The 18,517-nt window shown below is 34.8% G+C and overlaps 1 protein-coding gene across 3 annotated transcripts in view; it reads left to right on the top strand.

The window, feature by feature from the left end:
• NOX4 (NADPH oxidase 4) overlaps positions 1-18,517 on the top strand; it is a 170,484-nt gene that overhangs the window by 138,583 nt on the left and 13,384 nt on the right. For all 3 annotated transcript variants that reach the window (XM_045818286.1, XM_045818285.1, XM_045818287.1), the window contains 2 exons: positions 12,047-12,166; positions 13,728-13,836. In XM_045818286.1, coding sequence (XP_045674242.1) covers positions 12,047-12,166; positions 13,728-13,836 — 229 coding nt within the window. The remainder of the gene's footprint in view (positions 1-12,046; positions 12,167-13,727; positions 13,837-18,517) is intronic.

The following is an 18,517-nucleotide window of genomic DNA, read 5'->3' as shown; positions in this document are numbered from 1 at the left end:
TATAAGATATACAATAATGATAGAAGCCATGGTCTATTTCTTAATAAAGTTTAACTCTCTAAATCAATGGAGGAAAATGGCAAAAACAAAATATAGTGCAAAGAAATTTTGGGCTTGAAAGTTAGTGAAAGTTGCCCTGGCTGGTGTGGCTCACTGAATTGAGTGCTGACCTGCAAACCAAAGCTTGCCAATTCGATTCCCAATCAGGGCACATGCCTGAGTTATGGGCCAGGTCCCCAGTAGGGGGCGCTCAAGAGGCAAACACACATTGGTGTTTTTCACTCTGTCTGCCTCCCCTCTTTCCCTCTCTCTAAAAAATAAATAAATAAAATCTTTTTTTTAAAGAAAGAATGTTTATGAAAGCTAAGACTAGCCGTCAATGAAGATAAAGACCTGCTATTCACCTTTCTTTCAGCAGGAAGATAAGTTTCCATTTAGAAAAAGCAGGAGAGCTAGGAAAAGGATGGAATGACTTGTTTGAGTGGAAAAAGTAAGATATTTGAGCCTAAAGGCATATAATAAGTCACAGAAAATAAAAGGATTCATTACCATCTAAATAAATAATAGTACAAATTAAATACAATGATTAAAATATCACTTTTTGTTGGAAAGGCTTATTATAGTACAGAAGTCTATAGATCTAAATTCAGTCTTAAAGTGTGCTTAACTGAATACTATGTGCCCTTGACAAACTTTCAGAGATAGTTATTTTAGTAAGGTTTTCAGCTGTGTTTAATTATATGCTGGAGTGGGGTGTGAACTTTGGCTAGACGTTACACTTAAAAATTCACTAGGGGTTGGTCAATTTATAACTCATGCATCCAGTTAACCACCTAGTATTGGAACAGTTTGATAGCTTTTCTTTTATATTCATTGAAGTAGTACATATCAATGAAAGTTTCAAGTTGTATGTTAGGAGATCAAGCCTACATTAGCCAGCACAAAAAAACAAAAGGCAAAAAACATTTCCTTTAAATTTTTTATAGGAACCTAGTACAACACTAAATATCCATCTACAATATATGTATATGTGTTTAAGAGTGAAAAATAAATACAATATACTATACTGTGTGCTCAATAATAACCTTGCTGGTACAGAAAATCTAAAAATGTTCCCTAACACACACACTAATAATGTATTTTTTATTATTTAATTGTAGTTGACATTCAATATTATATTACTTCCAGAGGTACAGCATAGTGCTGAGACATTTATATAACTTACAAAGTGATCCTCCAAATAAGCCTAGTGTCTACTGGCACTATAAATGGTTATTACAATATTATTGACTATATTCCTTACGCTGTACTTCACCTCCCGTGAAGATTTTGTAACTTCCAATTTATAGTTCCTAATCCCTTCACCATTTTTATCTAGCTCCCCATTCCCCTCCCATCTGGCAACCAACAAACAGAACAGAAACAAACACACATTTATAATTCTTAATGCATGTTTGAAATGTTAGGTAGGACAGGAAGGAAGTTGCTTGGAGTTATAAAGCATAAGAAATTTTCTCCCTAGATGAGTAAATGAAGTGAGCATTTGAGTACATATTTGCTCTTAACAACGAATCTAGTTTTCCCCCCAAATAATAAGGCTGGTCTCAATGGGTCACACGTGTGGTTGACAGAGATAAGTCCTGGACTCTGAGGACAGCCAGAGAACAGATCAGAGACCTCTGCAAGTTGCTATGTGAAACATCATCACTGGATAAAGGAGAGATTAAACAGTTTGCTCTGAAGGAGGAGATAGTAGGGGTAATTGACTTACTTTGTCCTTGACTCTGAGAAAAAAAAATTTTAAATCACCCCTGATATTTAGTAAACAGAAGCTCAGTCTCACTTGGGTTGGAACAGTGAATTCATAATATGTATGTAGCCCAGTAAACCTAGAGTCTATAATTTAGTTTAAAGTGATTTCAGATTTATAGTGTTCTCCTGTTTTGCCTGGAAGAAGAAGATGGAAATCCTTATTTGGAGAACACATTTTAATTCCAAAGGATTCTTGTACATAAGGCACCAAGGAACATGAGCTTATATTTTTTAAAATGTGGAAACAAAACACCATGAGCACATGTTAGTAGAAATTGTATATTCAAGTATTATAAAATAAATATTTAATACATCTAAAGAAATAAAAACATTAAAGTAATGATTAAGACACATGGGACAACCAAATTTCTCAAAGCATTTTTGAAAAAAGAACCAGTAGAGCTTCTAAAAATAAAAGATACAATATCATAAATGTAGCAGATTAACACAGCCGTAGAGAGAATAAATGAATTGTCAAATAAAACTGAAATAGTTATCCAGAATGCCCCACAGAGGGACTAAGATATGGAAAATATGAAGGAAAGGTTGAGAGAGATGATGGTAGATGGAGTGAGAAATCCCTGCATGTCTTTATATTAAAGATCCAAAAGGAAGGGGAAAAGAGGGAGAAAGTATATGTAGGAGAGAGAATATTTAAAGAAATAATAGTCCAAATTCAGGATTACCAGTAAGTCCCAAGCAACATAATAAAAATAAACTCGCCATAGGATACCCCACAGTTTCCTTATAGAAAACTAAAACAGAGACCAACATTAAAGTCAGAGTAGTTGAGAAAGGAATGGGGAGGGTAAGAAATAAGAAAAGGTGGACAAATAGTACAAGATGATATTTTGGTAAGTGATTCAACATAATTGAACTAAATTCTACAGTTCAAAGGGAAAGGCTTTCAGACTGGAATGAGAAATAGAACAATAAGCTGTTTTCAGGAGAGTCACATAAAATGAAGATTCAGAAAGGCTGAAAGTTAAAGAAGGTGAAGCATATAGCAGAGATAATCTAGCCTAAGAATTGTTTCCGGTAAAGTGGACTTTAGGGTAAAAATATTTGTAGGCATAGAGTTACTGATCACTGATAGAAGTTTCAACTGATTATTTCTCTGAATGAAAATTAAAACAAACCCCTGTTTGGGGAAGACCGTTTTGGTTTGTTTCATTATGAGCAAAAGTAGAGTTTATTCTGATGGTAGACGTAAGCCACCTATTAGATGTGTGGCCTTGAGCAAATATTAAAATTTCTAGAACCTCAGCTTCTCAATCAATAGAGTGGAATAGCACCACCCAACCCTCAGTTATAAATAACTCATCTAAAGCATGAAGCACTGTGCCAATCACATAGCTCTATTGTCAGGATAGGTAAGGAAAATGGTTTTACATGGTAGTATATTTCCAGAAGCCAAAATATTAGGCCTATAAATTTATTTTGGTCAGGAAAATAATTCTTGGGCTGTCTAATTCAAATATAGCTATTCCCTATAGAAACTGCACTTCTCCAGAGATTTGTTATCATTTAAAACTTCATGAAAAGTAACATCTCCTTTGACATCAGTCCAGGTAGAATATGGGAGGAATACACATTTTTGCCTTATCTTACTGATAGAGATTTGACATCAAATCAGAAATTTATATAGATATGCTTTTTAATCTTTAAAATGACATAAAATTTTTCAGTAGCTATTCCCCTAATGACTATTAAGAAAAAAATTTATTGTTTACTTTTTATACTGTCCTCTCATAGCCTATTCATTCATTGGGTATGGCTAATAATCACAGGATTTATCTTTTATGTCTTAGGCTAGCACATCTATTCTTTTATTTTTTAAGTATATTTATTGAGTAAAGTCTCCTCTTTTACAATGTGAATATTAATTTCTAAGAAACTTGCATTTATCAAAGTATGTGAATAAATGATATTTTTGTGGTCACAGAGAAATTGGGGATAGAGAATTTCAGACCTGTAACAACAAAACTACCTCCCAAGCCCTGGCCCTGCTAATTCTCCATAATAAAAGTGTTTTTATGTTTTTTGTTTTTTTAACTTTTAAGTGCATGGCTGTAACACCTAGACACCACTGAACAATTCCAGCACTTGACCTCATGTAGCTTTTGCTAAGAATGATGGTTTCTTTTTTCCCCATCCCTGCAAAGACTGTCTCCAGCGAGGTGTCTGTATACATCCTTTTTGCTTTTATCACCTGTGTGATTGAGCACAAGGCTGCTCACACAGAGCAGCTGTGCAGCAAGAAGCTCTCCTTTTCCTGCTTGTGTGCAAGCAGCTACTTTCTGGTAATTCTCACATATAACCAGTGTGTGTCAGAAGAGCACATCTTACTCCATCTAGGAGGGGTGGAGCTTAGGACTGGTCTTGGCACCTTTTGGGACATCAGGTTCCTCATTTGTTAAATGGGGGCAATAATACTATACCTACCTTACAAAGTGTTAAGCTTATGACAGATATGAAAAGTACAAAGCATTGTGTATACGTAAAGTGGATATATAATACACTTAATTCTCAAATTACCCTCTATTTTATACTGTGTGTGTTTTTATCCTTGCCGCTCTCTTTTTTCTTTTAACCTTTAATATTCTATCTATTAAGTAACCTTTTTAATTGATAAGCACATGGATGGGATGCAGGGATATAGAGATCAGTAAGAAACAATCTTTTTCTCCTTGGGAAGCTCATAGTTGAGGGTTAAAATATACATTTTTGAGATGACTTAAAATATATTTATTATTTTTCCTTTTCTGTTAAATTTATTGAGATGACATTGATTAATAAAATTATAGAGGTTTCAAGTGTACAATTCTATAATACATCACTATGTATTGTGTGTTTACCACCCAGAGGGAAATCTCCTTCCATCACCGTGGTGTACTTGACCCTGTTTACCCTCTTCTATCTACCCCCAACCCCTCTTTCCTTCTGATAACCACCACACTGTTGTCTGTGTCTATGAGTTTTTTGTTTGCCTGTTTGTCTTGTTTGTTCATTTGTGGCTTTCAGTTTTATATCCTACTTATGAGTGAAATCATATGGTTTTTTACCTTTTCTGAGTTATTTCACTTAGCATGACTTTCTCAAGACTTGTGACAATATAGATGGATCTTGAAAATAGACTAAACAACTTTCATCTTTATAACCTACTTGAGTACAAACATCGCAATTATTCATCTCTTTTTTTTTCTTCTTTTTTGCTTCAGCAGGCAGTAGTGGGCCTTACTCATAGTAAACCTTCTGTTGTTATAGGTTAATTCCCTCCATTTATTTAATCTTTAAAATAATTTTTGCAATGTCTGCTGTAGCTGAAGTGATCCTTTGTGAAACCTCACAAAAGAAATAGTCCGTTAAAGAAGAATACCTTTTCTTTTTCTTGATTCTAGGTCTCCATTTCCTAAATTGTTCTCTATTCTCTACAACCTTAACAGACATTTTGTGGAGAAAAGAAATTTGTGATGAAATATATTTACAAAATGTATCCCCTGCTTGGAGATTATTAAAGCACGCCGGCATGTTAAAGACTTAGAGTTTTGAATTAAAGATATTTTTCAAAAACAAATGAATAAAATAAACCTTTTTGTAACACATTTTCCAAATTTACTTGACCACAAAATACTCTTTCTCCCCCTCATATTATTGTTCTTTGAAATCCCTTTTAGGAAATACTAATAAAATAATACCTATTTTTTAATTAAAATGTTTTTCTTTTAAAAATTTATGAATTCTGACTAGTTCTCATCTCAGATTGTCTACATAAGTTCTACTTTAATTTATTATGATACCAGTGTGTTTGGGGGATGTGACCGGAAGTGTTGGGAAATAAGATTTCAGGAAGTGTTCGTTGTAATTTTATCTCTTAGTATAGTGGAATTATTTTGTAGCCGATAAATTTCTCCACTGAGAAAAGATCTGAATATAACTGTTGTATCACCTGATCAATGTTACTCATTAAATCTACTAACATTTAATGGATTCTACTTTCAAAGGAAAAACATTTCAAAATATGTTTATATATTTCTTTTTAAATTATTTTTATTTTTGTTATTGATGTTCAAGTACAGTTGTCTCTATTTTCCCACTACCACTTTCCCCTGCCCCAACTACCCCCACTTCCCACCCTCAATCCTACCCCCTCTTTGGCTTTGTCCATGGATCCTTTATACGTGTTCCTTGACAACCCTACCCTTTTTTTCCCCATAATCTCTCTTCCCCTTCCCCTCTGGTTGCTGTCAATTTGTTCTTTATTTCAGTGTCTCTGGTTATATTGTACTTCCTTCTTTGTTTTGTTGATTAGGTTCCACTTATAGATGAGATCACATGCTAGGTGAAATAAGCCAGGCAGTGAAAGACAAATGCCATGTGATCTCACCTATAAATGTATATATTTCTGAACAGGCCAGGGAATAGGATTCCTCCTTTTCTTTGAATTTTCTTAGTTCCACAATCTTCATTAAAAATTTTTTTGTTAACGGCCGACCAGTGTTCCATTGTGTAACTGTCCTATACCTGTTTTACCCACTCATCTACTGATGGACATTTGGGCTGCTTCCATATCTTGGCTATTGTAAATAACACTGCAGTGAACCTAGGAGTATACATATTCTTTTGAATTAGTGTTTTTGGATTTCTTCATATAAATTCCCAGAAGTGGAATTGCCGTGTCATAAGGCAGTTCCATTTTTAATGTTTTGAGGTATCTCCACACTGCTTTCCACAGTGGCTGCACCAGTCTGCATTCCCACCAACAGTGCACAAGATTCCCCTTTCTCCACATCCTAGTTAGCAGTTGTTGTGTGTTAATTATTGATGATAGCCTTCTGACAGGTGTGAGGAGATATCACATTGTGGTTTTAATTTGCATTTCTCTAATGATTAGTGATGTTGAGCATATTTTCATATGTCTATTGGCCATCTGTACATCCTCTTTGGAGAAGTGTTTATTCAGGTCCTTTGCCCATTTTGGGTTGTTTGATTTTTTTGGTGTTGAGTTTTGTAAGTTCTTTATAAGTTTGGATAGTAACCCCTTACCAGATGTATCAGTGAACATGTTCTCCCATTCTGTAGGTTGTCTTTTCATTTTGTTGATGGTTTCCTTTGCTTTGTAAAACATTTTAGTTTGATGAAGTCCCATTTGCTTATTGTTTTCTTTTGTTTCCCTTGCTTGAGAAGATATATTAAAAAAAAAATCTTGCTACGAGGAATGTCCGAGATATTACTGCCTATGTTTTCTTGTAGGATTTTTATGGTTTCAAGTCTAACATTTAAGTCTTTGATCCATTTTGAGTTTATTCTTCTTTTTTTTTTAAAGATTTTATTTATTTATTTTAGAGAGGGAAGGGATGGAGAGAGAGAGAGAGAGAGAGAGAGAGAGAGAGAGAGAGAGAGAGAGAGAAACATCAATGTGCGGTTGCTGGGGGTTATGGCCTGCAACCCAGGCATGTACCCTGGCTGGGAATCGAACCTGGGACACTTTGGTTCCCAGCCCGCGCTCAGTCCACTGAGCTACGCCAGCCAGGGCTTGAGTTTATTCTTCTGTGTGTGGCTATAAAAAAGAAGAAAATTTTACCCTTTACAACAGCATGGATATACCTGGAGAACATTATACTAAGTGAAATAAGCCATTCAGAGAAAGACAAGTACCGTATGTTTTCACTCATATGTGGAATCTAATGAACAAACTGACTCATAGAGAGCAGGCTGAGAGCCCTGGGCGGGGGGAGTTGGGGGTGAAGAGATCAAGCAAAATAGAAAAAGAGCTCATGGACAGTGACAACAGTGAGGTGATAGCAGGAGGAAGGGGGTGGGTAGAGGTAGAAGAGGGTATAAGGGGGATAGATATTAATGAAAGAATACAATAAAAGACATTTGTGTACCAAAACACACACACACACACACACACACACACACACACACACACACACGCTAACTTTTCATTAGTCGTTAACGAAACTTTAAAAATAAGTCAGGTTAATCTCACCTCCACTATGTTGCTGCAAGACTTTGAGTAGTTGCCTTTACTTTCTGTGGTCTTGTCTCAGCTATAACGATAGTAGTGGTAGACCATTCTTTTAAAGACAAGATATTAAGATAGGAAGAAAAATCACTGCTCATAAATTAAAGGCAATGGACTCTGCACATTAATCAGGTTAAATATGTAAAAAATGATTTAAGTAGTTCCTCTTTCTGCTTCCCTCAAAAACTCAGGTGTTGCCAAATAATCAATCATCAGTAGTTTCATTTTTTATCCCTTCTTTCAAAAAATTAGAATTTTATTTCACATTGCACAAAAAAGCATTTCCAATGAAAAAACAGCTGATTCTCTAAGGTTCATTATATCTCATTCTCATCTATATTTTTCATGTCATACTGAAATTAGCCCATGTCTTATCTTAATGCTGGACCTCTCCAATGGCCCAACAGTGGACTGTAGGTGCTCATGGATGCCAGTAAGAAACAAACATTTCTCTCATTGTGCCCTCTACAATTCTTAGCAACCTTTTTCTGTGTTATATTGTATTGTTCCTTTTAGATATGTAGGAAATCAGATTTATAGAGGACAAGTAACATGCTAATAATTCTAACCCCAGTAAATGACTAGAATCCTGAGTTCTTGTCTTCTTGCCCAAAGTTATTCTGAAACTCCGAAGAGTAGATGGAGGGGTACCAGAAGGATGTGTGTGTGGGCATGCAGGCTGGAAAACAGACAAGTAGGAAAGGTAATTGATGAATGACTTCTTTCTTATCCTTTGCTAGTCAACTACAATGTCATTGTATCAGTGTTTCCTTTTTGGAAACAGGCATGAGTAGAGAAGTGAGCAGCACCAAAATTGCTGAGGACAGGAGTTGTACTTTTCTATCTCCAGAACTTTGCATATAGAAGATACTTGATAGGTATATACAAATGGAGGACGTGTTAGAAAAGAAGTCCTCTACAAGGACAGGGACTTTTGTCTTTGTCCAATCCTCTTATCTCCAGCACCTGAAGAGTGCCTTATGCAGGATAGGTGCTAAAATATTTGTTAATGAAGAGGAACCTGCATGCAATGGTCCAAAGAGCATGAGGCCTTACGAAGAAAAATTCATAAACAGTTACAAGACATTGAACAGAGAAAATGAGTTGAAAGTTCCTGAGAAGGGTTTAGCTTGTGTACGTATATACTTAAGCCAAGAATGTTTTGTGTGTTTGTACTTCCTGTTACCTTTCTTAGATGCTTTTACATCTTCCTGGAATGATTCTTTTTCGAGATGTTTTCATACGTAGCTCCTTCACTTGATTTAGATCTCAGTTCAATGGCACATACACAGAGAGGCCTCCTCTGACAATCCCTTTAAACAGCCTATGCAAAATTTCAAGCATATTGAAAAGTAAACAGAATAGGATAGTGAGTTTTTATGTACCAAATCACCCAGCTTCAATAATTGTTTTATCTATTTCAAAAAAAATCACTATGTGGCATTATATCATATATCCTTTTATATCTTTATTTATGGGTTAGTCCCTTTCCCATTAAAATAAAAAATCCATGAGATCAGGGACTCTTTTTTCTATCTTGTTCACTTCTATATCCCAGACACTTTGAACAGTATCAGGTACATTGCAAGTACAGAAAACCATTTGTTGAATGAAGAAATGAGTGACTAATTAAGAGCAGATTGCACTAAGTCTAATGGATTCAAAATAGTTGTAGAGATTTACAATAATCTTATTTTTGAAATTGGAAGTATTTATTTTTAATCCTGATGTTGTTGTTGAATGTTTAGGTTCCAAATTTGCTTATATAGTGAAAAGTGGTAAATCTATTTATATCTGTTGTTTTTGAGCCACTGATATTTTGAGATTTCTATCAAGAATCCAATATATTATATCATTAACTTTTAAATATATTTTTTGTTCATTGAGTAAATAAGCTTTAAAGTATGAGATGGAATAGATGTAATAAGAATCAAGCGTATTGTGAGTATGTGATCTCTCAGTTTTTTCTGAATTTCTATGTTTAGAACACTACCTTAAGCATCTAAACTTTGATTATTTTTTCTTGAGGTGCAGAAAGTAGCTTTTTAAATAGATATGGTATTTTTTAAAGCATTAGTCTTGTAAGTTTCCAGGACTTCAGAAGGTACTGAACATGTAGTATTCGTGAGTGTCTGAGCTTTGCTGCAGTAACTAGTTAACCTTGAAATATCCCTGAAAATGTGATGAAACACATTCATTTCTTTTATTTTAAAGATTTTATTTATTTATTTTTAGAGAGGGAAGAGAGGGAGATAAAGAGAGAGAAACATCAATGTGCAGTTGCTGGGGGTCGTGGCCTGCAACCCAGGAATGTATCCTGACTGGGAATCGAACCTGCAACACTTTGGTTCGCAGCCCATGCTCAATCCACTGAGCTACTCCAGCCAGTGCCAAAACACATTCATTGTTCATGAAGTGTTTTCTGTGAGTCTAGTCACCCTCTAGGAAGCTTCCTTCAAGTGCTAAGTCAAGGATTTAGTTGGCTTTGTCTTCTGGTTCAACTCAAGGCTTTAGTTCCCATGGGAGGAAAAGAGTTTTCCTTGCCTCATTACAGTAGTAACAGATATTGCTGCCACTCACAGCCCACTGGTCAGAATTAGACATAAGGTTCAATATAACTTAAAAAAAGTTCAGGAAGTGTAGTTTTCTGTGTGCCCAGGAGGAAAGGAAACCAGATTTTAGCAATGATTAATAGTATATAACACAAGCTACATGCCATAGACCTCAGAGATCAAAAGACTATCTATTCATTAATTCATGTAGCAGTCATTTACCAAACACTTAACTGGTAAGCTCATGGATGCCTAATCTTAAGTAATCTGTTGCAATCACTCTAGACAATAAAAGACATGTATATCATAAGACTGACAACATAAATGTACTTTTTAAAACTGTTACTATTTTTTAGCAAACTTTTTTTTAATCCTCAACTGAGAATATGCTTATTGATTTTAGAGAGGGAGAGAAACATTGATGAGAGGGAAACATTGATCAGTTGCCTCTCATACATGCCCCAACCGGGACCAAACCTACAACCTAGGCATGTGCCCTGACTGGGAATTTAACCTGTAACCTTTTGGTTTATAGGACAGCACTCCAAGCAACTGAGCCACACAGACCAGGGTGGCAAAGTTATGTTTTTTACAATAGAAAAAAGCTTTAAAATTCCAATACCTTATATGCATACATTTATTTTTTTAACATAAAAGTATCTAAATGTAGATAGCCTAGAGGCTATGGTAATTATTAACTATGGTAATTAATAATCATAAAAGATAAGTATTTAGAACATCAAGTCAACATTTTAAGCGCCAGCACAAAGGAAAGAAAGGGAGAGGCATAAAGAGATGCAACTTCCAACTGAGACAGCTTCTTTCAATGAGCCTTCCAGTTTTTCCAATTGTACTTACAAGTATACCACTTTAACCAAAACAGAGTCACGTGGCCAAAATAGTTAACCTTGGGAAATGTTAACTATTTCCCGAGATTGGGAAATGTAGTGTTTTTCTGGGTACTTTGCCTCCCAAAATGGAATGTTTTGTCACTAGAAAAGAGTGGGAAGATGCGTATTGAGTGAACAATTGGCAAGTAGTTTTGCAGTTAAGAGGAATTCACTCACACACACTCATACATACACAGTTGAATATAAAAACACAAAAAGAATATATAATCACAAGTAGAGTAATTCAGGTTCCTTTAGATTGTGCTTCATTTGTTTCTATACTAATAAAAGCTAACTGGGGCAAGAGGAGAAACTTTTCTTTCTTTCTAGTACTTTTCTGTTCACATAATAAATGTTTTGGTAACTATTTCTGCTACTGATTTTGCCATTAAAGATAATATTAGTTATTGAATATAGACACAATAAAGCAGTTGGTATTTTAATTTAGTCAAATATAGTAATATAATATTATCAGAGCTTTAACTTGATAGCTGTCACGGCCCTATATGCACTTTCTTATATGTTTAATTAATGTTTCCCTTAAAAAGGCATGTTTAGAAACAGATGTATTTATTATTTTAATATTGACAGTTCATAAACAACATTTTCTCATTTTTTTAGCCTTGCCACTATGAGAAACAGTAAAGTAAAACCTGAACCATCACAAAACCTGGTAATTGGATTCAGTATGTCTGCTGCATGTTATAGAAAATCACTCTAATTTATTGCCATCTTTTCCACCTTTGTCTCCCTCCCCACAGGCTGTATGTTGATGGTCCGTTTGGAAGTCCATTTGAGGAATCACTGAACTACGAAGTTAGCCTCTGTGTGGCCGGAGGCATTGGAGTAACACCATTTGCGTCAATACTCAACACCCTGCTGTATGTCATTTTGATCCATTTTGTTAGTCCAAATAAAGAACTGCCAATATTTTGGACATGTCCTTTTTAGTATAAAATAATTCCTTCTAAAATCCCTCTACTTGCTATTGAAGGAACTTCATTTCCTGATTGAAGGGAATGATTCAGTGGTTCTCAGTACATGGCTTTTGGCTTTCAGCATGCTCTGTAAGACATGTCAGCATCACACTTACACACTCCTCCTTCTTTGTCCTCTGTTAAGGTTATTCACCAGCCTTCATTTCTCTGCTTCCTCATCAATGTTAACTGCACTACTTATCCATCAGTCAGCAAATATTTTTGAGCAACTGTGTTGATCTATCTTATAGGTAAATGCTGCTAATCCAACAGTGAATGAAACTGAGCCCCCTCCCTAAAACCTTACATTCAAATGGGGGAGGTAAAAGTAAATCAGTGAAAAATTCATAAGTAACATCACTTCAGAAAATATTCAAACTATGATGAGAAGAGGTACTCATGGGCTATAGAAATAAAGGTACAGGGCAGTAAAGTGGATAAAGGTAAAGTACGTCAGGAGGAGCTTTTCTGAGGAGATGACAAATGAGCCCTTTACTCCTTGTTCTCTTACTCAGCAAATTTGTAACAAACAGAAGAATAGAAATTTCAGAGGTAAGACTGCTTAACCAGGAAATACTTCTTCAGTTATTTTTGTCCTAGGAGTATAAGGAAAAATTAATTTATTAACATTAATTGTCATGAAAACACAAACAAAATGACAGTAGGAAATTTTTCTCTAATCTATTACATTTGCTCTTCAAGATACAATTTGGATTAAAAGGCTATTTTATGGAAAACCAAAAAAAGAAATCATAGTCTGAAGGGATGTGTTTGAATGATATTTTATTTCAGTTTCAGAGATACTTGATATAAATTTGGGACTTTTTGTACATTCTTAGAAAAATAATCATATTGCATGCCAGAAATTATGTTTCTGGAGAACATATTGCAAGTTATTTGGGCACCCAAATTGAAGTTCAGAAAAGGAAAGAATATTTTCTTAACATCAAGCTTACTTCCTAATTATAAATAGGAATCCTACTTGGAATCATGATTTACTGGAATATATTACATAGTAGGTGGTTGTGAAATCCCCTTCTTTAATGATGTTAAGAAGGGGATAAACAACCAATTTCTGGAAGGATCTTGGCTTGCTTTGCCTGGAAGCCAGGGTGAGAATGATGATGACTGGATCCCTGCCGAGGGGCAGAATTCGCTGAAAGGAGTGGACTCTTTTCTGAGAGGCAGGGCTCGGATTATTCTTATCCAGGACTTCAGTTTATTGCTTTCAACTGGAAATGAGTGATATGCATATAATATTCACAAGCATGAACACTGAATTCATGGAGAGCATTATGTTTTAAATTCATTTGGGAGTTATAGTAAGGGTTATGTCAGATGCTTGAATGTAAATGACAGGTTTTTCTGTTGGTTCCTTAGTCATGAGAAGCAAATTTTCAAAGATACAGGAACTCTTAACATTTTCTACCATCCTAATCACTATTGTGTTATTTTAATTTTAAAGGGATGACTGGAAACCATATAAGCTTAGAAGACTGTATTTTATCTGGGTGTGCAGAGACATCCAATCCTTCCGTTGGTTTGCCGACTTACTCTGTGTATTGCATAATAAGGTAAAATTAGGTTTGTTTTCAACTTTATAGTTTGTAAATTTAAGAACAATTATTGTTTTTCAAATTACTAAAGTAATAAAGGTTTTCTATAGAAAAACTAATCCAAAAGTATGCAGATAAATAGTAAGGAGGAAAGATCCTTTAAATTTCAAAAAGCAGAGATAACAGTTGTTAATTGGTACACATATTTTTAAATATTGATGTCTGTGATTTTATGTATCTGTGATTATCTGTGATTATGTGTTTTAACATAGAAATGCTGATTTATGTGTTCTAACATAGAATATTTTAACATAGGAATGCATTCATTTTCTAATGATGTTCACATATACACATATATGATGTTTGCAAATGTATGCATATGGGGTGGTGAGGGGAGGCAGATGAAGAGAAACATCAGCAGACAATTGATACTACACTTTCTATCTTTTGTTCTAATAGCTCTTCCCTCTTATCTCCACCTTTAATATTCCAAATGGACCATCATAAGACCTTTGGCATACTGTGCAGAATTTCAAAAAGCCCAAATTCTGTTTTATTTCTTACAAAGATGAAAGCAGGCATTCTTCATCTGTCCTACTTGTAACCATTTATTTCTCTATTAATATGTCTATATATTTTTTAAGTTGTACAAGTAATACACATCTTTTTTTGCATCTTTGATGTAAATTTTTAAAATAATTGAGATAAAGCAAAATCTTCCCTTACTACTTTCCCAACCTAATCTATGTAACAAGAGGTGACCATGAGTGTTCTATAGATTCTAGCATACTGCTTGTATTGTTCTGAAAGTTGCTTTCTTCATCTTCTGACTATGTCTTGAACATTGTTGGTAGTGGTACATACAGAGGTACGTCATTCTTTTTACTGCTATACAGTATTTCATAGTATGAATGTATCTAATTTATTGAACCATTCCCTCATGATGGATAATTACATTTTTATTACAGAGTACTACAGTGAATATCATATATGCCATTTTGTTCAGATATTTACTCAGTCAGTCATTCTATCACTCACCAAATATTTACTAACTGCCTTATATAAATTAGAAATTGTTCTAGGACATAGAGCTAAATTGGAGATCAAAATAAAAGCAAGTTTCTGATTTCATGTAATTTACATTCTAAGTAGAGAAGGTAGACAATAAACCAATGAATAAATGGGATATCTGGTTCTGATTAGAACAAAGAAGAAATAGAAAGTGGGGTGAAGCAGCAAATAGTAAGTGATGGAGGACATACTAATGTATATTGTGTAATCGGAAATGCCCACCAAAAGTGGTATCTGAGCAGAGACCCCAGTAAAGTGAACAAGGCAGATATCTTGGGGGGAAATTTGTAAGGCAGACAGACCTGACTTTATAGGCAAGTGCTCTGATGCAATAGTACTAGATTGGAGGAAGATGAAAGAGAGCTGTTGGGCAAATCAGAGTAAGCAAGGGGATTGTGGGACAAACAATCAGAGGGTGTGTGTGTGTGTGTGTGTGTGTGTGTGTTTTGGCAGGTGGGGGGAGGGCAGATTACATAAGGCCTTTGGATTTTATGCAAAAGAGATGAGTTCTGGAAATGCACCCATAATAATTGAAAGCAGCGTCTTGAACAGATGTTTGTACTCCAATGGTCATAGCAGCATTTTTCACAATACCCAAAAGATGGAAACAATGCAGATGTCTATGGATGGATGAATGGGTAAAGAAAATGCAGCATATACATACAGTGGAATATTATTCAGCCTTAAAAGGATGAAATTCTGTGGTATGTTATAACATGGGTGAACCTTGAAAACATGCTGAGTGAATTAGTTTAGACATGGATAGACAATTATTACCTAATTCTACTTAATAATGAGATACCTAGAGCAGTCAATTTCATAGAAGGCTGGTTGCCCAGGTCTGAGAGGGAGAGAAAATTGGGACTTACTGGTTAATGGATACAGAGTTTCAGTTTGAGAAGATAAAAAGTTCTGGAGATGGATGGTGTTAATGGTTGCCCATTCATATGAATGTATTCAATGCTACTGAACTGTATACTTAAACATGGTTAAAATGGTAAGTTTATTTTATGTATTTTTTACCACAATAAAAAAATAGTTTCCTGGGACCCTCCAGGGACCTGCTGAATCAGGAGGGAAAATAAAGAGAGGAATAAGTGGCTACTGAAAGGATGTGAACAAGACTGATCTAACTATAGATCATCTTGGGAAAGATGAAAATGCCAAGCCCTGGATACTTGGTGTGTGAAAATGCCAAGTCCTGGAATACTGCAGTTTCTAGAAGAGTGAAAGATGAGTAATAGCTAACAAAAGAGACTGGTGAGAGTGATGAGTGAGATAGTAGCAAAACAGAAAGGGAGTTCTGTCTTTGAAGCTAAGGGAGAAAAATATTGTCAGGAAGTGCAAAATCACCATTCTCTAATTTGTGAGAATTTTTTTCTGCACTGATGCCAGAGACTAGACTTTCTGTGTTGGAGGTTGTGACTAAACTTAAATTTTTAAGTTATACTGATAAAACTCTCCCAGAAGAGACTAAAACAGTTTACATTTATATCAAAGAATATGAGAGAAATTTATTCCATTAGTCTGATCTCTGAATTTGTGAGTCTGTTTGTTTTGTTCATCTATTTTGTTCTTTAGATTCCACACATAAATGAAATCGTATGGCATTTGTCTTTCTTTGTCTTATTTATTTCACTTAACATAATACCCTCTAGATTTATAAATGTTGTCACAAATAGTAAGATTTCATTTTTATGGCTAATTAATATTCCCATTGCATATGTCTATCACATCTTTTTTATCCAGTTGTCTACCTATGAGTACTTAGGTTGCTTCAATATCTTGGCTAGTGTAAATAATGTTGAAATTAACATGGGTATGCATATATTTTTAAGTTAGTGTCTAATCATCAGGCTGTACACCTGAAATGTATATAAAATAATATTGAATGTCAACTGTAATTGAAAAATTAAAAATTTAGTATTTTGAATAAACTAGTCCACACTTTCTGAGATGAATTGCTAATTCACATACCTTTAAGATATATTGGATAGCATTCTGTATTTTCCTTATGTCATTAATTACTAAATATAATTACAATATCAATATTTAAAGTTTTTGTTCTCAGTTATTTGAAAGATTATTTTTAACTAAAAACTTAGATATTTTATCCTAAAAGTAAGAAAATATACATCTTTTAATCTTCCAAAAGTGAGTTCTTTCACATCATTGCAGAATGCCTAGAACATAACTTTCTAGCTGCCCTAGCCACTCAGTCTCCATGTCATACTTTCTGAAATGATTACAGAAGTTGCACCCTGAGTGGTCTTTCTTGGCCAGATTGTCCAATCTGGTGAGTTAAGAAAAGAGTGCAGTGCAGATGTCAGGTGACGATCTGGTACCAGCTCTGCTAATAACTAACTACATGACTTGCTTCAAGTCACTTAACCTTTATAAATCACATTGAGAAAATCAAAAAGAGGAACCAGGTCTACATCAGGCATTTGGAGTCTCTACCACATACTGACTCTAAGACCTTGGATAAATCACTTAACCTTTATAAACCTTATTTCCACTTCCAATTTGTAAATGAAGATAACAGCACTTAAAGCCTGATGTGAGATTTATCTTTAACATATCTAAAGGATCTATCATATTAAGCCCTGGCTGGCATGGTTCAGTAGATTGAGTGTCAGCCTGTGAATCAAAGAGTCTCGAGTTCCATTCCAGGTCAGGGCACATGCCTGGGTTGTGGACCAAGTCCCTGTACAAGAGGCAACTACACGTTGATGTTTCTCTCTCTCTCTGTCTTCTTCCCTTCCCCTCTCTAAAAATAAATAAATAAAATCTTAAAAAAATAAAGAATCTGTCATATTGAAAGTATATAATAAATGATTGCTATAATTTCTATAAGTGATCTGTAAAATTCCTTTCAAGAGTTACATTCTGTTATTTTTTATTTGTGAGGAAAACAAGAAAGAGTGACAGGCAGGAGAAATAAAAATGAAACACATAATCTTCGTACACGACACTATAGTCCTATCTATTTGCAAGACTGGTGATTCATGTATTTGCTGCCTGAACTGGAAGAAAATTGTTCCTTTAGTATGTTTCATTACTTATCTTCTATGAAAGAGAAGTTGAAATGGAGACATTGAAATCATTAAGAACATTATTTAAATTTGTATAGTTTTTTCTGGGGACTGCAGGCACCAAACATCAGTTATCAAGATAGGAGTCACAGAACAGCATCCTGGGAGGCTTTTAAAACAAGAATCAACACAGATTGTGTATTCCATGAGATGTCACCCATTGCTGGACCTAGAAATCCCTCAGTTCTTCCCAATTAAAATTTGTGAATCCCAATTCAGTTCAGGAAGGGCCTTAAAATTAATTTAGTATTTGGATATAACCTGAGGCATCTATTAGATGGGATATGATTAGTGATGATATTTTAAGAATATTATGGGTACTGATAATCATCTCACTGCTTTTAAGGTAATATATATTTCATGAGGATTTTAATATTCAGAGTTGCCACGTGTCAGAAAATGTACAATTTTAGATCTGGAAGAGACCCTTGAGATAATATCCTTCAACCATATCATTGTCTTGGTGAAGAAACCGGAGCCAAGAGAAGTTGAGTAACTTGCTAGAAATCTCTGGCTCAGGCAGTCATGACAAT

This window comes from Phyllostomus hastatus, unplaced genomic scaffold, assembly GCF_019186645.2.
Source record: "Phyllostomus hastatus isolate PE091 unplaced genomic scaffold, TTU_PhHast_1.1 phas_scaffold_317, whole genome shotgun sequence".
NCBI classification, from domain to species: Eukaryota; Metazoa; Chordata; class Mammalia; order Chiroptera; family Phyllostomidae; genus Phyllostomus; species Phyllostomus hastatus.
The sequence above is the reverse complement of the archived record's forward strand: the minus strand, read 5'-3'. Positions and strand labels throughout refer to the sequence as shown.